This window comes from Herpailurus yagouaroundi, unplaced genomic scaffold, assembly GCF_014898765.1.
Source record: "Herpailurus yagouaroundi ecotype Mexico unplaced genomic scaffold, PumYag 166, whole genome shotgun sequence".
Lineage (NCBI taxonomy): Eukaryota > Metazoa > Chordata > Mammalia > Carnivora > Felidae > Herpailurus > Herpailurus yagouaroundi.
The window spans coordinates 5,045,544-5,068,374 of NW_024412407.1; the positions used below are offsets into that span (position 1 = coordinate 5,045,544).

At 42.8% G+C, this 22,831-nt stretch overlaps 1 protein-coding gene and 1 long non-coding RNA gene across 2 annotated transcripts; one reads left to right on the forward strand and one right to left on the reverse strand.

The window, feature by feature from the left end:
* Window positions 1-1,901: 1,901 nt before the first annotated feature.
* On the forward strand, window positions 1,902-6,043 carry BCDIN3D (BCDIN3 domain containing RNA methyltransferase). The gene is made up of 2 exons (XM_040488202.1): window positions 1,902-2,174; window positions 4,728-6,043. Exons 1-2 carry the CDS (start codon window positions 1,941-1,943, stop codon window positions 5,370-5,372), a joined length of 879 nt encoding a protein of 292 aa, XP_040344136.1. The 5' UTR covers window positions 1,902-1,940; the 3' UTR covers window positions 5,373-6,043.
* LOC121038605 (uncharacterized) lies at window positions 3,144-22,704 on the reverse strand. The gene is made up of 4 exons (XR_005794419.1): window positions 22,602-22,704; window positions 5,103-5,321; window positions 4,326-4,390; window positions 3,144-3,909 (listed from the first exon to the last, which is right to left on the reverse strand). It is a non-coding gene; the product is annotated as an uncharacterized LOC121038605 (long non-coding RNA).
* Between the last annotated feature and the right edge of the window lie 127 nt (window positions 22,705-22,831).

Consider the following 22,831-nt stretch of genomic DNA (forward strand, 5'->3'; position numbering starts at 1 on the left):
CCACTTTCTCCACATCCTTGCCAACACTTGTTGTCTTTTGTTTGTGTTCTTCCATAATAGCCATCCTAACATGTATGAGGTGATATTGTGGTTTTCATTTGCATGATTAGTTACATTGAGCATCTGTTTATATACCTTTTGGCCGTTTATATGCCTTCCTTTGGAGAAATGTCTATTTAAGTCCATTGCCCATTTTTTAGTTATGTTACTAGTTCTTTTGCTATTAAGTTATAGAAGTTCCTTACATATTTTGGAAATTAATCCTTATCAGATACTACATATGGTTTGCAAATATTTTCTCCCATTCTGTAAGTTGCCTTTTTAGTCTATCAATGGTTTTCATTACTGTAGATAAATTTCTTAGTTTGATGTAGTCCCACTTGTCTATTTTTTCTTTTGTTGTCTGTGCTTTTGGTGTCGTGGCTATGACATCATTGCCAAGATCAGTGTTTCCTCTATTTTTTTTTCTAGCTGTCACGCAGTTTTAGGTCTTACATGTAAGTTCTGAATCCATTTTGAGCTGATTTTTGCGTAAGATAATGGCCCGCTTTCATTATTTTGCATACGAATATCCAGTTTTCCCAGCACGATTTGTTGATATTGAGTTTTCATTCAACAAATATTTACTGAGCATCTTTGGGCCTGGCATTACGGTAGGCAAAAGGGGATTGAAGGCTGCAAGCACATCCTCTGGAGCCCAACTGCCTGGGTTCAAATCCTGGTACCATCATTTCTAACTACATGACCTTGGGCAAATTACAAATTCGTTGTACCCCAATGTCCTCATATATAAAAAACGGATAATTATGGTCTTTGCCTCACAGGATTGATGTGAGGATTAAAAAGGATTAATATAGAGGGGTGTCTGGGTGGCTCAGTCGGTTGAATGTCCGACTTTGCCTCAGGTCATGATTTCGCAGTTCACGAGTTTGAGCCCCACGTTGGGCTCTGTGCTGACCGCTCAGGGCCTGAAGCCTGCTTCAGATTCTGTGTCTCCCTCTCTCTCTCTGCCCCTCCCCTGCTTGCACTCTTCCTCTCAAAAATAAATAAGCATTAAATTTTTTTTTAAAGAATTAATATAGAGGGGCGCCTGAGTGGCGCAGTCGGTTAAGCGTCCGACTTCAGCCAGGTCACGATCTCGCGGTCCGTGAGTTCGAGCCCCGCATCGGGCTCTGGGCTGATGGCTCAGAGCCTGGAGCCTGTTTCCGATTCTGTGTCTCCCTCTCTCTCTGCCCCTCCCCTGTTCATGCTCTGTCTCTCTCTGTCCCAAAAAGAAATAAACGTTGAAAAAAAAAAAAGAATTAATATAGAATTAATATATGCAGAGGTCTTAGAGAGGGTCTGGCACCCGATAAGCACTCTTCAGTGCAAGCTCATAAGCCATGGTCCTTGCCTCTCAAAGAGCTCACAAATCACAGTTGCCCCTATCCACCTGTCCCACCTGGCAGTCAGGACTACCTGGGTCTTCTGACACTTCAAGTGCCCCACAGCTCCTGGCTACCCTTTCCTGGAGCCATGGGATGAAGCTGGTGCAAGTTCCTGTATCACAGATTCCTTGTGTGACTCTGGCTAATTTCCACTTCCTGAGTCTCAATGCATATGGAAAGAAAGGAAGCTGGACCAAAATTGATTTCCAACATCCCCCCAAACTCCTTGTTCTGGGTATAGCTCAAGTTGAAACTGTATCGGCTTGGGCAAGGCACGAAACCTCTCTGCGTTTGTTTCCTCGCCTACAAAACCGGATAATGGAACTAACCACCCCCAGGTGGTGGTGAGGGTGCAACAAAGTAACACAAGCCCCGGCTGTCCGCGCTCCCAAAGGGGACGTCAGCCTTCAGACCCACCCTTCTTTGCCATTTAACGCACGCGCGCTGGCGTCCCGTCCCCCGCGCCGGGATCCGACTTCCGGTTCCGCCGGGGCCCAGAAGCCAGGCTGACAAATGGCGGCGTCCACGAAACAGGCCACCGGGGGCGTTGAAGAGGCCGCGGCGGAAGAGGAACCGCGAATTCTGGAACCCGGGGCCGCCCCGTTTGGAAATTTCCCTCAGTATTCCCGCTTCCATCCTCCAGAACAGCGGCTCCGCCTCTTGCCCCCGGAGCTGCTCCGCCGGCTTTTCCCTCAGAGTCCCGAATCGAGGCCGATCCTGGGGCTCGACGTAGGGTGTAACTCTGGGGTGAGTGACGGGGGCGGGGTCGGAGGTCGGGGAGCCGAGCGGTTGGCTTCCTCTGCGTTCGCTGGGGCTGTGGTTTGGGCGTGGCATCACACCCATCACCACTTTCCCCAAATGAGTTTAAACTCCGTTCCGAATTCCTGCGTCCCCGCTTGTGCGTTCGCCGCCTCACGGCCAAACCTCGGATGGGAAGGGCCACCGTTTTGGGGCTTCCGGCGCTTGCCTCCTGTACAGCGTGGCTGGCGACCTGGCTGCAGAGAGGGGGCGTCCGGACACCCGCCTTTGGGAGCGTAGGGTTGGGATTGGGTTACTGGGAGAGAAGAGCCAGGGGTGACGGAATCACGCCTGGAATTAAGATTCGTGTGCCATACGGTGTAGGATGCATCCTGGAGCCAAGTAGATATTTATTTAAAAGCAGTGAGTTGACTGAGTACAGTGGAGAGGGTTGAGAGGGAGGATACAGCTCCTTGGCGGAGGAAGGCATTGCCACATCTTCTTACCTCAAAGTATTCTTAGGCGTAGAGTGATTGTAGTGAAATTACATTCAAAATATCGACATGCCACCCTTGACACCTATCTGTAACTACTACCATATCCTACAGGAGCAGATATTCTGACCCTGTGATTGCAAATCACAGGCATGTAACAAAAAGTAAGTCTCTATTCCTGACCCTAAATTCTCCTTCCCCCCTACACATTGGCAACCGCTGTTTATAATTTCTTGGGTATGTATCCTGTGTGTATGTAGGCATTTATGTATGTATAAATATTACCTCTTTTACCTTTACAAATAATAGCACACTATTTGGCACCTTGCTTTTCACTTAATAATTTGGAGATCACTCATGTCACGACATTCTTTTTAGCAGCTTCAAAATTGTACGCATGTACCATAATTTATAGGGTGCTTTGTTTACATTTTTAAAACTCCCAGGCCCCACTGTAGCCCTACTGAATCAGGATCTTGAGTGATTGAGCCCTTGAGTCTATATTTTACTTTTCAAGCTTCCAGGGTATTCTGGGTTTGGGGAATTGAGGTTGGAGAAGGTGAAGAGATGTGGTCGAGGAAGGATGAAGTGACAAATGACTAGTGAAACTGGCACACCCAAGATCAGACAGGAAGAGGGAGTCAGCAAAGAAATAAGTATAGAAATGGGGAGAAAATTAAGCAGCGTAGTATAGGACCTTCCTACTCTAAATATGGTCCTTAATCTACAACAACAGCATGACTTTTTAAAAGAATTTTTTGTGAACTATGCCACACATACAGAAAAGTGCATAAGACATAAATTTACACTTTATGAACTATTATAAAGCAGACACCTTTATGGCCATTGTCCAGATCAAGAATAAAACATTGTCAGAACCCCAAAAGTCCCTTAACTTTCTCTGTTCCTAAACCGCCCCCCTCCACCCAGAGGGAACAACTAGCCTGACTTATGCTTATTTCCTTGATTTTCTTTATAGCTCACTATTTTTGTATCCCTAAACAATGTAATTTAATCTTATCCATTTTTGAAATTCATATAAATGGAAGCTTGCCATGTATTTTTTGCGTGTGTCTTGCTTTTTTGCTGAACATTGTATATTTGTAAGAGTCATCCATGTTGATGCACTGAGCTGAATTCCTTCATTTTTAACGGCTATTTAGTATTCCATCTTAATGAATATACCACATTTCTTCATCCATGCTACTATTGTTGGACATCTGGGTTGTTTCCAGCCACACTTTCTTCACCTGTACAAAGAGCATAAGTATTTTCCTTACAAGTTTGTTGCACAGAGCGAAACAGGTGGAGCATAGAAAAATGCCTTGAAAAATGGATTAGAGCAACACAAATTTGAACTAGTTGTAATGGTTACAGAAGTCAATGTTAGACAAAGGAGATAGTGTCTTGTTTAGGAGTCAAAGTGCTGAGGTGGTGAAAATCACAGATCATTAGACCTGGCTAGAAGGAAGTCAGCAGTGACTTTGGGAAGTGATAGATGCAGAAGTAGAATAAATCTCAAAAGGGGGTGGTGAAGCATAAGGCAGACAGTAAAATTGAGGCTGTAGAATGAAGGCTAAGCGAGGACTTTTGGAATCCAGACTTTTCCCAATCACAAGTCTGAGAAGCAGATGTTTATAAGATGGTGCTTGTTCTGGTTCCTCACCTTCCTGGTAAAGAATGCTGGCTATGCCCTTGGAATCCTTTCTTTCTCCCTGAGGTCTGAGATACCTGAAAAAAGTGAGTTTACCAGCATATTACTCAAGCTGGACAAGACTGCTCTCAGCTCCTTTGCTGCATCCATTTGGCTGTAACTTTCAACCATACAGCCCAACCTACCATCAATGTCAGGGAAGTATAGAGATGACACATTATTGCCTGAGACCCCTGGAGGGCACTGAGAACCTGCTCTGTGGAAAACTTTTTGGGCAACCTTCTTAGTCTAGGAGCTTCATATCTTATAAAGCAAAGACTAAGTGGCAGTCCAATGAGATGATAAGAGATAGAGGTCTTTCTTCCATTCACTGGTTGAGAGCTGCAATGACAAAGCTCTTTTGGATTTCTCTAGGATCTGAGTGTGGCTCTATACAAACACTTCCTTTCCTTACGTGATGGGGAGACCTGCTCAGATGCCTCAGGAGAACTCCATCTACTCTGCTGCGACATAGATCCAGTCCTGGTGGAACGAGCTGAAAAAGAATGTCCTTTTCCTGATGCCCTGACCTTTATCACCCTGGACTTTATGAATCAAAGAACCCGGAAAGTTCTCTTGAGCTCTTTCTTAAACCAGTTTGGACGGTCAGTTTTTGACATTGGCTTCTGCATGTCAGTAACCATGTGGATTCATCTGAACCATGGGGACCGTGGTCTGTGGGAGTTCCTAGCCCACCTTTCCTCCCTCTGCCGCTACCTCCTTGTGGAGCCTCAGCCCTGGAAGTGTTACCGGGCAGCTGCAAGGCGTCTCCGGAAGCTGGGCCTCCATGACTTTGACCACTTCCGTTCCCTTGCCATCCGAGGTGATATGGCCAATCAGATTGTGCAGATCTTGACCCAGGACCATGGCATGGAATTAGTATGCTGCTTTGGCAACACCAGCTGGGACCGAAGCCTTCTGCTCTTCAGGGCAAAACAAGCCACAGAGACTCATCCAATTCCTGAATCACTGGTAGACGAAGGGAAAGAAAAGAACAGATTAAGATCCTGGAGACAGTGAAATGGGAGGGTGGGAAGGCCAGGAAAGAGATATTGAAAGAGTGTTATACAAAGAATTAAGTTCACTGTCCTTAATTGGCGATTGTAAGGCAGCCTCAAAACCTGGCAGAAACTTTTGGCAAAATGTCCAAGACATGCAATTGAAAGAATCAGTATCTATTCCCCACTGTTTGAGTTGATTCTGGAAGAAGAGACTATCTGTGGAGCAATGAGCTGGGCTCTCCGGATTGAGATGGCATAGAAAAAGTGATCTTGGTTCTAGGATATGGAGGGGGCTGCTTCTAGTGGTTAGAGACTTAGCCCAGGCTAGCCTTAGAATGTATCTGTTCCATGGGCAACTTGAATCTGATCTGGCTTCTTCAGGCTTTTGCTGGACTTCCTTATCCTGCCTTCAGGCAGCACCTCACAATACAATCTGGAATGAAGAGTCACTGCCTTGGCTAAAGGAGAGAATTAGTATGAAAATCATCTTATCTTTCCAGAGCAGGTCATGTATCCAACATGCCCAGGCTCAGCACAGCATGTAACAGATACTAGCCAAAATGCGCTGGCTAGCATTTATAAGATGTTTAAAAGATTTAAATTATGACCCAATATCCAGCTGGTACAAATACAATGAATGAAGTGGGACTGTATAATTATATATAATAAAAGTGACTTGAGTATGATTGAGAATGCCCTGTGACTCTGGGGTAGGTAGGAAACCTCTGCTTTTAACCACTCTATCCAGGGAGTTTTCAGCTCAAGAAAAAGAACCTCACCCAGGCTCAGAACTGAAAACATACCAGAGTAAGTTAATTTAGGACTTTTGTTTGTCAGCGTCCTCTGCCAAAGCACACCAACATGGGGGTGGGGGGTACACATCAGTATGGCAGTGGGAATATGTGCAGGGAAACAGGCATAAAATGCAGTCTACAATTGAATGACTATAGCGTAAATGCTGTGGGATAGGCATCACTGATATCTGTCAGGTTTTGACACCCATGAGTTGAGTCCAAGGGAAAGTGGGAGATGGAGAAGGATTTGGTGGAGAGAAGATAGGAAAACAAAATATACCTAGCTAAGAAGGGCGACTGGATTGATGAGCTTCAAAATCCTTAAGATCCTATTATTTTCTGAAGTTATAGAAGGAAGGCTGGGGAATAAGAGTGTCTGAACCACCAATTAAACTTTGGACCTATTGGTGGAGAAGATAAAAGTTCCTGCTAGGGAATTTGAACTCTATGCATAGAGAGCAAAAGCTAGTACATTCCCCAAACGATAGGAGATTGGAACCAAAACCTTCATTTAGGAAAACCGGTTTTTCTATTTTGTGCAGGATAATTATGTGGTTGGTGTCATTTCCAATTTCAGACTCCAGTACTACTTTTCAATCTTTTTATATTCCTGCTCCTGATCACTTTCATCCTAGTGACTCTTGTGGACTTTTACCCTTCTGCAGGTTCTTGACTCTATATCCCTGTACCACTAGTCTAAGCAGATGACCTAACCACCAACCAGCACCATTCTTGTTTGCTGTATCAGGAAGTCTTTTCTTGCTCTCAGTCTTTTTTTTTTTTTTTTTAATTTTTGTTTTATTATTACTGTTTTTTTTGACAGCGTGAACTTGGGAGGGGCAGAGAGGGAGACAGAGGATCCAAGCAGGCTCCAAGCTGACAGCAGAGATCCTGATGTGGGGTTGAACTCACAAACAGTGAGATCGTGACCTGAGCGTAAGACTCTTAACTGAGCTATCCAGGGACAGTTGCCTTCAGTCTTAAATCCCTTCATCTTTCCACCTTTTCACTTCTGAACTTACCCAATGAACTTTTACCCAGATAACCTCTGCCTGAGTTCCTGATCCCAACCTCTACTACTTCTCCCAGACTGCTTTATTGAGGATCCCTTTGATGTCTCCTTGGCTTCATTAACTCCTTCCTGTCCACCTGCCAACATGCTCAATTCTCTCTCTAAAACCACCAAGTTTTCCTGTTTCCAATCTCTCTTCAAGTTTATTCAGTCTCTCCATCTCTTCACCACCAAATGTGAGCAAAGCCCTTGAAAGGATTGACTCCACAGTCTATTTCCCATTCATCAATGACCTCCTGAATGCCAAATTCTGAGGCCTCTTGTTCAGTCTTCCTCCTGGGTCATGGCACTATTCAGCACTGTTGATCCCTTCTTTAAACTGCTCTCCCTTGGTTTCTTCACCATACCCTTCTCCCTTTATTCTCTTCCTATCTCTTAGTTTTTATGTACTCTTTAAGCAGTTCAAATTTTAATTGAACACGTTACCTGGAGAGTCCTGGATTCATCTCCAGAAACAGTGATTCAGGTTAAGAATGGGGCTTGAGGGTTGGGTTGGTTTGGTTTGATTAGATTTGTGGGAGGGTTTGTTGTTTGTTTGGGTTTGTTTATTTGTTTGTTGCATTTTTTTATCATGGTAAAATGTATGTAACAAAATTTACCATTTTAACTATTTTAAAGTGTATAATTCCATGGCGTTAAATCACAAGGAGGAACTTGTTTTTAACAAGCACCCCAGGTGACTCTGATGCAAAATAGACCACATTTTGATTGCTTAGGACCCCTTAGGGTCCATCCAGTCCTCTTCTACATATTTTTCATGGAGTGAGTTCCTTCACTCCCATGCGTTTAGCAACTACCTATATGCTAATAACCCCCAAATATATTGGTGGCCTCACTTCCACAGTTGCAGATTAGCATTTTTCCTGTTTTGTAATCATATCCTCTTAGATGGTTCTTAGGCACCTCAGATTCAACATATTCCAGAAGCAAACTCATTACCCTCATTCTAAACCTGATCCTATCTCAGTTGTTGCCATCCACCCATTGCTCAAGCTACAAACTTCAGGTGAGTCTCCTTGCTTACGTGAGTCTCCCCACACTGAAATAGTCACAAAGTCCAGTAAATTCTTGCATGTCCAATAACACGTAAGTCCCATTTATTCTATCCATGTGGCTGGTCCCTACCAGGCATTTCTGTGTTAAGCCATCTATCCTTATCTAATCCCTGCTGCCAGTGTTCCCTTCCTCAGATTCCTAGTTATGCTAGTATTATGCTTAAAAACCTTCAGTGTTTTGGGGCACCTGGGTGGCTTGGTTAAGCGTCCGACTTTAGCTCAGTTCGGATCTCACCGTTTGTGAGTTCGAGACCTGCATCAGGCTCTGTGCTGACAGCTCAGAGCCTGGAGCTCGCTTCAGATTTTGTGTCTCCCTCTCTCTGACCCTCCCCCACTCGCACTCTGTGTGTCTCTCTCTCAAAAATAAACATTAAAAAAATTTTTTTTAAACCTTCAGTGTTTCCTAGAGCTAAAGTCCTGTCCTTTATCCAGTGCCAAAACCAGTGTTGTTCAGTAAGGTAGCTGCTTGCTATTTAAATGTAAATTAAATAGGGGCGCCTGGGTGGCGCAGTCGGTTAAGCGTCCGACTTCAGCCAGGTCATGATCTCACGGTCTGTGAGTTCGAGCCCCGCGTCGGGCTCTGGGCTGATGGCTCAGAGCCTGGAGCCTGTTTCCGATTCTGTGTCTCCCTCTCTCTCTGCCCCTCCCCTGTTCATGCTCTGTCTCTCTCTGTCCCAAAAATAAATAAACGTTGAAAAAAAAAATTTTTAAAAAAATAAATAAATAAATGTAAATTAAATAAAATGAAATAAAATTTAAATTCAGCTCCTCAGTCTTACTAGCCACGTTACAGGTGTTCAATAGCCGTATGTGATTAGCGGCCACTTTATTGGACAGCACAGATTTAGACCATTTCCGTCACTGCAGGAAGTTGTGTTGGAGAGCGCTGGCCTTCATGCTTTTCCTCCACACCCCAGTCACACTTGAACTTCTCACCTACCACCATATCCTACTTGCCGTGTCCTTTCATACCTCTGAGACTTAGCACAAACTCCCTCTATTTTCGTTCTCTCTCCCCCAGCTCTCCCACCTTGCAACCTGGCTGAACTGTTTGTCCTAAAAGACAGTTAAGATGTTACATGTTGTCAGAAATCTTCCCCCAACTCCTATAGCACTTTGCATTTGTTACTGTATTCTAGTGGGGTCTTTGCGTGGAAGCTTCTATTACAGTATTTACCCTATCATAATCTTTCTATGCCTGTGTGCCACCACCATAAGACTGATCTCCTCAAGCCCAACTTATCTTTGTACTTTGAGGCCTAGCACAATTACTGACACATGGTGGGCAGCTGAGAAGTACTTGTTGAATTAATATATGAATGAACAAAAGAAATGTATCTGAATTCAAGTATTGAGAAGAAAAGGGCATCTATGATTGGGCAGAAGACTGCCCAGGAAACTGAAAATGGGAAGAAATTAAAAAGTTAAGAAAGTGGGGCACCTCAGTGGCTCAGTCAATTAAGAGTGCGACTCTTGATCTCTGCTCAGGTCTTGATCTCAGGGTCATTATTTCAAGGCTCTGCATTGGGCTCCACGCCAGCTGTGGAGTCTACTTAAAAAAGAAAAAAAAGTTGGGAGAGGGATAAGCCTAGTCTTTGGCATGGAAATTTGAGGTATGCTTTCTCAAACATACCTTTGCAATAAGATGCCCATTCCAAGTCCATGGCTATTGATGGTTTGCGAGAGGACAGCAGATCAAGACTAGATATGAAATCTGGAAGTCATTCATATAGAGTAATCGAGATTTAATGAGTAGTAAATTCCAAAAACATGGATATGATGAGAGGTCCTAGGTCTGAGGGCTGCCAATAGTTATTGAGTAAGGGGGAAAAGAGGAACCAAAAGAGGTCTGGTGAGAAATAGGAAAAAGGGGGGGGCGGGGTGGTGCGCCGAGGTGGATCAGTCAGTTAAGCATCCAACTTCGGCTCAGGTCATGATCTCACAGCTTGTGAGTTCAAGCCCTGAGCCGGGCTCTGTGTTGACAGCTCAGGGCCTGGAGCCTGCTTCGGATTCTGTCTTCTCTCTGCCCCTCCCCCCACTCACACACTGTCTTTCTCTTTCTCTCTCAAATAGAAATAAACATTAAAAAAAAGAAAGAAAGAAATAGGAAGGGGGGGGGGGGGAGACATATAGCACCATGTGCCAGACAACATAACAAAGCCAAAGCAGAGCTAGGACTTGAACCTAGGCAGTGAGGTGGCAGAGTCAGCCTTGGCTACCATTCCTTGAGACGTCAGAGAAATCTAAGGCTGGGAAGAGACTCCAGAAAGCCAGTGCAAAAGAGCATGGGCTTTAGAGTTGCTGTGCTTCCTCAAATTATGTGTTCACACTGGAGAATGAGAGACCCAGCCAGGCCATTCTTGGCTCTTCCAGATTCTCACAGAAATCCCCTCACAGAAGTCAGACCTAATTCTAGGTTGAGTATCCGAGGAGCACTCCTGCCGCTGCCTACCAGTTAAACAGGCTTGGCCCTTCTGAGTGTTTTTTTTTTTTTTTTTTTATGTTTTTATTTTTTTAAACCAGTAGCCCTGGCCTATTTCAGAATGGCTACTTTTTTTTTTTTTAATGTTTATTTACTTTTGAGGGAGAGAAAGGCAGAGTACGAGTGGGGGAGGAGCAGAGAGAGAGGGAGACACAGAATCCAAAGCAGGCTCCAGGCTCTGAGCTGTCAGCACAGAACCGGACTCAGGGCTTGAACTCACGAGCTGTGTGAGACCATGACCTGAGCCGAAGTCGGATGCTTAACTGACTGAGCCACCCAGGAGCCCCTCTCCTGAGTGTTTTAGAAGCAGTTGGCAGGTACGTAGAGCAGACATAGACACTCTTAAGTCTCCCTCAGTCCTATTTACCTTCTCACTGTATCTCTGACTTGCCAGCTACCTTAACCTTCCCCTGAATTCCTGAAATTCCAATCTATCCCTAACTTTGACCCCTAAGTAAGACCTCCCAAAAGTGGGTTTCATTCTGTTTCATGCTTAGGAGGTAGGGATTCTGAGGCCAATTCCAGGATGTGTCAAGATCCTGAGCTCAGATCCTTCTCAGCCCCATGAGATCAAGTTTGGCCCAGGAACAGTGCAGTGGAAAGAACATCAGGTTTGGAATCGAGATCTGTCAGTAACTCATTGCATGACCACCCTGTTCAAGTCAACCTCTCTGAACCTCATTCATTGGTACAACTAAAGTAACTATGCCCTAATGAACTAGAGGATGTAAAGGTATTTTGCAGAATATAGAATATTAAAAACAAGGTGCTGTTACACTCTAAGCACTCCACAGACCACACCTATGCTTGTTAAATTAAACGCTTATGAAAAAACATCTCATCTCTAGAAAACATACGTCTTACTATCTCTGATAATTTGTTTTTTAGAACAAGGAAGTAATGAGTTCAGCTTCAGCACTACAGAGCATTTTAAAAGAAGCAATGCTGGGAGGGAGTGATCATTGCTAATGGAAACGAGGCCAGTTTAGGATAGTCTTGGTGGATCACAGTGGTTACAGATATGAATTTACCTACTTCTCTGTAAATCTCTGGAATACTTTGAAATCTCGTGACTTCACTAGTGCTCTCTCCCTCCACCAAAGTAATGCAGAGAAATGAATGTAAGGCTGTGGCAGGCTAAATAATGGTTCCCCCAAGATGTTCACATCCTAATCCCTGGAACTTGCTACCTTAGATAGCAAAGGGGATTTTGTAGATGTGTACAAATGTGTAGATGTATAGATTAAAAATCTTGGTTAAGGATTAAAGATTTTGAAATTGGAAGATTAATATGGAATATCAGGATGGACCCTAAATGTAATCACAAGTGTCCTCATAAGAGGGAGGCAAAGGGAGATTTGACCACAGCAAGAAATAGAAGGATAGAAGCAAGAGGTTGGAGTGATGTAAGGAAGGGTTGTGAGCCAAGAAATGCAGTTAGAAAAGGCAAGGAGGGCACCTGGATGGCTCAGTCGGTTAAGCATCTGATTTCAACTCAGGTCATGATCTCATGGTTCCTGAGTTCAAGCCCCCCCCATTGGGCTCTCTGCTGTCAGCACAGAGCCTGCTTCAGATCCTGTCTCCCTCTCTTTCTGCCCCCTCCCACTTGCTCACACATGCCTGCTCTCTCTCTCTCTCTCAAAAATAAATAAAAACATTAAAAATAATAATAATAATTGAGCGCCTGGGTGGCCCAGTCGGTTAAGCATCCAGCTTTAGCTCAGGTCATGATCTCGCAGTTCATGAGTTGGAGTCCTAAGTCGGGCTCTCTGCAGTCCGTGCAGAGCCCACCCGACTCTATCTGCCCCTCCCCTGCCTGCATGCACATTTTCTCTCAAAAATAAAACATTTAAACAATAATGATAATAAATAAATAACTAAAAGGCAAGAAAATGATTCTCCCCTGAAGCCTCCAGAAGGAATGCAGCTCTGCCAATCTCCCTTGATTTTAGACTCTGGCCTCCAGCACTATAAGAGAATACATTTGTGTCGTTTTATTTTGGTTTTATTTTTTTTTTAATGTTTATTTACTTTTGAGAAGGAGAGAGAGAGACCGAACATGAGCAGGGGAGGGGCAGAGAGAGAGGAGACACAGAATCTGAAGCAGGTTCCAGGCTCTGAGCTGTTAGCACAGAGCCCGATGCGGGGCTGGAACTCATGGACCAAAAGACCATGACCAGAGCCGAAGTCAGATGTTCAACCAAGTGAGCCACCCAAGTGCTCCAAATATGTGTTGTTTAAAAGCAATAAATTTGTGATAATTTGTTACAACAGGAACAGGAAACTAACACAGGGATCCTGACTACAACGAGACTAGGCTATGAGCCAAGTGACACCTGTGCCAAATAACTCCTTGACAGCAGAAAATGGCCCCAGTGACCAAAGGGATAGTCAGGGGCTCCATCTACTTGGTTCGGTTCATTGAGGAATCTTCAGTCATTAAAACCTTTGGGAGATGCTTCAGCATCTGAACCTGACCTTTTCCCTACTAACATTTCTATTGGCTGAGCACTTAACCCTACCTGTTGAAAGGAAGTGTTGTATTTCAAGTCTGTAGCAGTTAATTTCAAAGAAGATGTGTAGTGTTCATAAAGATTAGGCCCTGATACTATGAAGATAATGATTGCATACTGGCCTATGAGAGCCTTTGGCTCCTAGAAAAGATCTTATTTATACTCAAACCAGCCTCATTTAGGAGCCAACACCAAGCATGATGAGCCTCCTTGAGGGACAAGAATAGAGAATGGTCCTGGGTATACTTTAACTTAAAAACAAAAACAAATAGATATAGATACAGATATAGATATAGATGATATAGATATAGATATATAATCAATATTTCCAAAAATTATCATTTCAACATGCAGTCAATATTATTATTAATGAGACATGTTACCTTATTTTTTATACCATCTTCAAAATCCAATGAGTATTTAAACATTTTTTTATTGTTTATGTTTGAGAGAGAGACAGCACAAGCAGGGGAGAGGCAGAGAGAGGAAGAATCTAAAGTGGGCTCCAGGCTCTGGGCTGTCAGTACAGAGCCCAATGTGGGGCTCAAACCCACAAACCGTGAGATCATGACCTGAACCGAAGTCGGATACTCAACCAACTGAGCCACCCCTCCAATGTGTATTTTAACTTGCAGCTCATCTCAATTTGGATCAGCCATATTTCATGTGGCCACATACATGTGGCTAATGCATATACTTTTGTGGCAAATCAAGAAGTGTTTTATCAAATTCCATATACTCAGCGTGCTTTTAGCTGCTTTGGGTAGTAGGAAAAAGTAGATTAAACAAAGATTAGATTTGATTTGCTTAGCGACTATGTTAATGTTGAGAAAAGAAGAGGCTCAAACAAGGAAGCATGTGATCATTTGAGCTTCAGCAAAGGGAAAGTCTTTGCAGACTACAGTGGGCATGGAAGACTTTCTAGAGGATATGAGATTTGAACTGTTCTTGAAAGGAATATAGCTTTTGCAATGTTGGACAAGAGAGAAAGGAGCATGACCTGTGAGCCAGGAGAAAGGAACCTTTCAGCAAAGGTACAAAGGAACAGGTGCTGTGTATGTTGAGAACAGATAGGACTAAATGGTCTATAATGGAGATGTCATTCTGAGCAGTACTGAGAAATAACAGTGGTCTTTGCCATTTAAGTAGATTCTGGATGAAATATTTAAAGTAAAAAGAAAACCCATAAATGTACTAGAGAAAAGATTTTTTTTAAGATTTTTTAAATGTTTATTTCTGAGACAGAGAGAGACAGAGCATGAGTGGGGGAGGGGCAGAGAGAGAGGGAGACACAGAATGGGAAACAGGCTCCAGGCTCTGAGCTGTCAGCACAGAGCCCGATGCGGGGCTCGAACTCACAAACCATGAGATCATGACCTGGTCTGAAGTCGGTTGCTCAACTGACTGGGAGCCACCCAGGTGCCCCGAGAAAAAAGATTTTTAAAAAGTACTTTCTAAATATAAAAAGCCTAACAGCCATCAAGAAAAAGACCAATTTGACTACCTAAGGCAAAGAAAAAAATCCAAAAGGTCACAAGAGAAACTACCAATCAGGAAAACATTATGCAATACAAGTGACAGATAAAAGGTGAATTTCATTATAATCCAAACAACTCTTATACATCTATCAGAAAAGACATTCACAGAAAATGATAATGGCAGATAAACACCTGAAAACTTGTTTAATCTTATTAATTCATGCAAATAAAAACAATGAAAGAATATTTTGTCACAACAATATTCACAAAATTTTTAAACAGTGATGGTGAATAAATAAACTAAGAAGTGTGTGTGGGGGGCCCTGGGTGGCTCAGTCAGTTGGGCATCCAACTCTTGATTTCGGCTTAGGTCATGATCTCCCAGTTTGTGAGATCGAGTCCCACATTGGGCTCTGCACTGACACTGTGGAGCCTACTTGGGATTCTCTCCCTCTCTCTCCGCCCCTCCCCCCTCAAAATAAATAAATAAACTTTAAACAGTGATGGTGAGAATCTGGGAAGACAGGTATTCTTCCACCCTGTTAGTGGGAGTGTAAATCAACATGACCATATGGAAGGCAATTTGTCAATATTTATCAAAACATAAACTACACATACTCATGAATTCCACTGCTAGGAATCTGTCCTGTGGATATGCTCACATAAATATGCAAGGATAGAGGTGCCTGGATGGCTCAGTCAGTTAGGTGGCTGACTCTTGATTTCAGCTCAGGTCATGATCTCATGGTTCGTGGCTTCAAAGCCCTGCATCGAGCCCCACGTGGAGCCTCCTTGGGATTTTCTCTCACTCTCTCTCTCTGCCTTTCCTCCCTCTCTCTGTCACTCTCAAAAATAAATAAACTTTTAAAAAATACGCAAAGATATATGTACAGTATTAGCCATTACAGTTGTCTGATAAAAATGAAAAGCTGGAAACCTCTTAAATGCTCATCAGTAGAAAACAAATAATATGGTAGAGCCATAAATAGATTACTATGCAGTTCTTAAAAAGAACAAGGTAGCTCTATCTATGTTAAAATAGAAAGGTCTCTGAGATATTTTAAGAGCAAGAAGTAAAGTGCAGAACAGTATGAATGGTAAGATTCCACTTTTGTACCTTTAAAAAAGAATATATACACAGAAGGTAATAAAACATGTAAAAGTGAAAAATCAAAGAATAGCCATATAAGCATATTTAGTCATAATGAAGAATCAGCCAGAAAGTTAAAATGGCTCATTGTTGGGGGTGGGAAATGAGCACATAATTGCTTCTGTGTTGATTTGTTAACCATATGCACATAATGCTTTTTAAAAATAATGAATTTTAAATACGTTTTAAAATAAAATTAAGCAGTAGCTTTCTAAAAATAGCTTTCTAAAATAATTCTCATCCCCTGTTGCCCCGCCTACCTGTCTAACTTTTCCCTCACAGTATAGTTAAGAGTCTTGAAAAAGTTTTAAATACTTCTTGTCTCCATTCCTTACTTAGTACATCTTTCTCAATCCCTCAAAATTTGGGTTTGCCAAAGTCCCCAATGATGTGACTAAAGTCAGCAGATATGTGTCAGTCCTGATCCAACCTGACATTAGAATTATCAGGAACTTTTTTTTTTTTTGGAAACCCTTGGGGATCTGGTAACAGCATTCAGCCAGCTGTCTTCCTCCTTCTCTGGAGACCCCTCTCTAATGTTGCCATTCCTTAGGGTTCTGTGCCAGTCCCTCTTCTCCTCACATGATCTTCACTTCATGGCTTCAGTTACCACCTATGTTCTGATGTTCTCATGCCTATAAATCCCTTATCTCTAATCTAGATCTCTCTCCTGAGCTTCAGAGTTACTTACCCAATAGCATTACACATTAATACTTTCCGGCCTTTTCCAGATCATGGCACACATAGAGAATGATGGTGTTTTCATAGCAACGTACCTTACCAAGACTGCTGTCTTTCAGAGGGAGTTCATGCTACCTTGAGGGTTGAGAAAATCAATACGCAGCACACCTGTAACCTCTTCATGAGGCATAACAGCTGGGAAGGTCCTACCTCTTGGATAGACATTTCCACTCAGACATCCCCCAGGCATTTCAAGGTTAACATGTTTGGAAGTGAGCATATAATGTCCCAAAACTGCTCTTCCTCCAGTGTTTTCTATTTCAGTGAGTGGTCCTGCCATCTGCAAGTTACTCAGTCTGGAAGTCTTGGCTTAGTTCTCTGCTTTCCTCCCCTTCCAATCTCAAGACCTGCTGACTCTGCTACACTTTATTTCTTGAAGTGATCTCCTCTCCATCACCCCTATCACTTTCCTAGTCCAGAGCACATCTTTTCTCACCTTTCCCCTCAATTACAACAAATACTTTCTCTCTGTTCTCCTTGACTTCACTCTTGCTCTCTCTAATCTGTTCCCCACATTGCAACCACAGAATTCTTTCTAAAATGCAATTCTGATTATGCCAATCCCCTGCTTAAAACCATTCACAGTACTCATGTGAGCAGTGATCTACTGGTCAGTCATTAGCGCTATATGCACAGTTAGACCATGCCACCATACTGGTTTATTACTAGCAGCTTGTAGCAAAAAGAGGCCAAGAAACTAGCTTGTTTTATGACACAGACAACTCAGAGAACAATGTGATGAGTGGTATATAACAAGGGTGGGAAAACAAACCATGGGACTTCTGTATATTTTGTAATAATTCAATTGAATAATACCACTGAGAAATCAAAGTGTCTTAAGCACTATCAAAGACAGAAAGCGATCATGGGGTAATAATAATTATACTTATTTAACCTCCTGTCAGTGAAGATGAAGGTTTATGAAGCGTAGAGAATATGCCAAAATCTGAATGCCTAAACTTTCAAGTGTGCAAGAGCTTTAAAGTAAGGAGAGAAGATACGTGCTGTGACAAGTGTAGATGTTCATTTTTTTTTTTTTTGAGGGTGAGCATCTGAATGAAAAGGAAAAAATTCAGATGGTTTGTTTATTTCCAAAAATTTAGTTATTTGGAAACATCCCCAAATGGTTAGAAATGCGTGGCATACTATTAAGGTTTTTCCACCCTGTGGTTGTGGAATGTAATAGATACGTGGAGTTTTCCTGATTTTTAAGCCCTGTGAGGAAAGGCTCATGTCTAATTTTTATTGTAAACCCAGGACTAGCCCACTGATTCCTTTTCAAGAAATATTGGATGATTGAATGAATAAGAATCAATGCCAAAAGATTCCAAAAATATCAACAAGATGAGCTTCCTAAAGACTCCACTAAAAAAGCTATTAGACTAAATGAGTAATAAGTGAATTCAGTGAAGTTGCAGGATGCACAATTAATATACAGAAATCTGTTGTGTTTCTATAACCCTAATAACAAACTATGAGAAAGAGAAATTGAGAAAGCAATCCCATTCATATTACATCAAAAAGAATAAAATACCTAGAAATAAATTTGAGGAAGTAAAAGACCTGTACTCTGAAAACTATAAGAGACTGATGAAAGAAATTGAAGAAGACACAAATAAAAGGAAAGATACACCACACTCATGGATTGGAAGAATTAATATTGTTAAAATGTCCAGACTACCCAAAGCAATCTACAGATTCAATGCAATAACTATAAAAATACCAATGACATTTTTCACAGAAATAGAACAAATAATGCTAAAATTTGTATGGAACTACAAAAGACCCCAAGTAGCCAAAGCAGCCTTGAAAAAGAAGAACAAAGGTGGACCCTGTTCCCAGACTTCAAACTATACTACAAAGCTATAGTAATCAAAACCGAATGGTACTAGCACAAAACAGACACAAAGATCAATAGAACAGAATTGAGAACTGAGAAATAAATCCACACATATATGATCAATTAGTCTACGACAAAGGAGGCAAGAATATACAACAGGGAAAAGGCCATCTCTTCAAAGAATGGTGTTGGGAAAATTGTGCAATACATGCAAAAGATTAAAACTGAACCACTATATGGGGCGCCTGGGTGGCGCAGTCGGTTAAGCGTCCGACTTCAGCCAGGTCACGATCTCGCGGTCTGTGAGTTCGAGCCCCGCGTCAGGCTCTGGGCTGATGGCTCAGAGCCTGGAGCCTGTTTCCGATTCTGTGTCTCCCTCTCACTCTGCCCCTCCTCCGTTCATGCTCTGTCTCTCTCTGTCCCAAAAATAAATAAACGTTGAAAAAAAATTTTTTTTAAACTGAACCACTATCTTAACACTATACACAAAAATCAACTCAAAATGGATTAAAGACTTAAATGTAAGACCTGAAACCATAAAAATCCTCAAAGAAAGCATAATAAGTCCCTTGACATTAGTCTTAGCTATATTTCTTTGGACCTGACTCCACAGGCAAGGGCAACAAAAGCAAAAATAAACTAACGGGACTACATCAAACTAAAAACCTTTTGCACAGTGAAGCAAACTATGAAGAAAATGAAAAGGCAACTTTACTGAATGGAAGAAAATGTTTGCAAATCCTATGTGTGATAAGGGGCTAGTGTCTAAAATATATAAAGAACTCATACAGTTCAACAGCAAACAAAAACAAAAAAAATCTGATTTAAAATAGGCAGAAGATGGGGCGCCTGGGTGGCGCAGTCGGTTAAGCGTCCAACTTCAGCCAGGTCACAATCTCGCGGTCAGTGAGTTCGAGCCCCGCATCAGGCTCTGGGCTGATGGCTCAGAGCCTGGAGCCTGTTTCCGATTCTGTGTCTCCCTCTCTCTCTGCCCCTCCCCCGTTCATGCTCTGTCTCTCTCTGTCCCAAAAATAAATAAACGTTGAAAAAAATAAAATAGGCAGAAGAGGGGGAACAGGGCAAAAAAAAAGATTAAGATAAAGTGGGCAGACAGTCTGAGTGGACATTTTTCCGAAGACCTACAGATGACCAACAAGCACATGAAAAGATGCTCCACATCACTCATCATCAGGGAAATGCACACGGAAACCACAATGAGATATTACCTCACACCTGTTAGAATGGTTATTATCAAAAAAACAAGAAATAACAAGTGTTGATGAGGATGTGGAAAAAAGCAAACAGCTGTACACCGTTGGTGAGAATGTAAATTGGTGCAGCTATTACGGAAAACAGTATGAAGGTTACGCAAAAAATTAGAACTAACATATGATCCAGCAATTCCACTCTGGAGTTTTTATCCAAGAAAACAAAAACACTAACTTGAAGAGATCTATGCACCACTGTGTCCACTGCAGCACTATTTACAATAGCCAAGATATGGAGCGACCTAAGTGTCCATCGATAAATGAGTGGATAAACAAGATGTGGGGTGTGTGTGTGTGTGTGTACGTACATATATATACAATACATATACCCATGTACATACAATGGAATATTAGCCATAAAATGAATGAAATCTTGCCACGTGGGACAATATACATGGACCTTGAGGGTATTATGCTAAGGGAAATAAGTCAGAAAAAGACAAACACCCCCCTGATTTCACATACATGTAGAATCTGAAAAACAAAACAAAACCAGACATAGATGCAGACAACAGACTGATAGTTGCCAGAAAAAAAAGAGGATGGGGGGTGGGGGTGGGCAATATGAGTGAAGGGGATCAAGAGGCTTAAATTGCCAGTTATAGAGCAAATAAGTCATGAGAATGTATTGTATGACATGGGAAATACAGTCAAAAATATTGTATGAACTGGGACGCCTGGGTGGCACAGTCGATCAAGCAACCAACTCTTGATTTTGGCTCGGGTCATGATTTCACCTGGTTTGTGAGTTCGAGTCCCACAAGGGTCTCCACGCTGACAGCTCGGGGCCTGCTTTGGATTCTCTTTCTCTCCCTCTCTCTTTGTTCCTCCCCTGCTGTGCTCTCTCTCTTTCCCTCTCAAAATAAATAAACTCAAAAAAATTGTATGAACTTTAGGGACAGATGGTAACTAGACTTATGGTGATCATTTTGCAACGTATATAAATGTTGAATCACTATGTTGTACACCTGAAATTAATATGATTGTATTTTAATAATACTTCAAAAAAATAAAGTGAGCTTTCTTAGAAATGAAAACATATTCATAAAAAGATTTGCACAAGTTTATAGTAGCCTTACTCATAATAGCCCCCAAACTGGAAACACCCAAATATACATCAACTGGAGAATGGATAAACAAATTGTGATATATTTGTACAATGGAATATTGCTCTCCAATAAAAAGAACAGACTCACTTTAGTCAAAAACATTACTAAGCTAAAGAATATAGACACAGGGGCGCCTGGGTGGCTCAGTCGGTTGAGCGTCCAACTTTGGCTCAGATCATGATCTCGCAGTCGGTGAGTTCGAGCCCCGGATTGGGCTCTGTGCTGACAGCTCAGAGTCTGGAGCCTGCTTCAGATTCTGTGTCTCCCTCTCTCTGCCCCTTCCCCACTCATGCTCTTTCTCTCTGTCAAAAATAAATAAACGTAAAAAAAAAAAAAAAAAGAATATAGACACAAGAAAGTGCATACTATTTGATTGCACTTATGTAAAATCCAAGAACAGACAAAACTATGGTGATAGAATTCAGGAGGTTGCAGGGCGTGGGTGGTGGTAGGTGCAGGGTAGTTCACTGTAAATATAAAGGGGCATGAGGGAATTTTCTGGGGTGATGGTTCAGTTTCTTGTTCGGGGTGTTCCATCGGTGTATGTTATTGTTGAAATTCACCAAACAAAACACCTAAGATCTGTGCATTTTATTGTGTGTTAAGGATAAATCAATCAATAAAGTTTGTTTTAAACCAAAGGTGAGACAGTTGGTGGGAAGAACCATTATGACATCTTTTAGGCTCCAATAATTGACCTCAGGCACTCATTTCTATGCTCAAGAACCCAAAATGACTTCTTTATCACTTGTCCTGTCAAATCCATATCCTCATTCTGATCTCAGTACAAAAACCTCCTCCGCTAACTTCTACTTCCCACCCTACCAAGTGATCTCACTGTCCCATGCAACTAATCTGCTCTTTCCTACCTAGGTCGCTTTGTGTCCTTACCCTGTCTGAATTTGCTCAAGTTCTCTCTGCCCTTCAAATCCCATTCCCAAGTCCTCTCTCCTTCAGAGAGGAACTCTTAATTAATCCTAGACAATGTGAGCACCCCAAGATCCCTCAGCTTTTATGTTCCTTTATTGGGCTAATATAATGCATTACTACTTTCCGTGTATACCCACAACAGAAGCAATTTTAATAAAATGGGCTAGGGAGCCCTTTGTATTTCTCTGCAGAACCCCATTCAGAACTTGCATTAACAGGCCAGTCACTATGATGCAGTTTGTGAAGATTATACGGTATCCAGACAAGGGCAAATAGATGTTTAATCCAGCACCAATGAGAATGATACTGAAGGGAGCTCTGAGGCCCTTCAGGGGCCTAGGTGGGTGTTTGCTTTCTTCTTTTAAGCCTGAGAGTAGTTCTACTTGTCTCCACCGAGATAGCAAGTGGCTGAGAACAAGGTTATATCCTTTTTCTGCTCAGCCTTAACCTCTTCCAGTGAGGAAATCAGCGCTACTCTAAAGAGTGGAGCCCGTTCCCAACGCCCAGTTTTCCATATTACTGGGAGGACCCGATACCGATCCGGAGGAGGAAAAGTGAGGAGGGAGCATTTAAGGCCAAGGAGGCACTCGAGCGTCTTCCCGTAGATTTACACCCCACACGTAAGCAGGAAGGCAAATTACAAACACCAAGGCTCACAACCACACATACACGTGCACGCCCAGCCCCACAGAAGCGGATGCGCATGCCCGTGGCTCCGCGCGTACCTACTTAGTTTTCTGTGCTATAGGTGCCCCCCATTCCACCCCCGCCCAGCCCAGCGCGGCTTCTTCTACCCCCTGCACCGGGAAGGTTTACCAAACCGGACCCCACCGGGCCAGAGGAGAGTGTTTCTCTATAGGGGGAGGGGAGGTCCTTCCCACCGGGGCGGAAGCGGCGCTCTCCGAACGGGCGGACTTAGCTCTCGTCCTGGGAACATCTGGAGGGGGCTGGGAGGGGCGCGCATCCAGGGCGAACGTGGATTGGCTGTGCGGAAGGAGGGAGGCGGGGTCTCGGCGAGGGGCGGGGCTCACTGGCCCCTTTAAAGC

Coding starts and splice junctions, on each gene's coding strand:
- BCDIN3D (XM_040488202.1), top strand. CDS start 1,941: ATGGCGGCGTCCACGAAACAGGCCACCGGGGGCGTTGAAGAGGCCGCG. Junction 2,175..4,727: donor ACGTAGGGTGTAACTCTGGG/GTGAGTGACGGG, acceptor GGATTTCTCTAG/GATCTGAGTGTGGCTCTATA.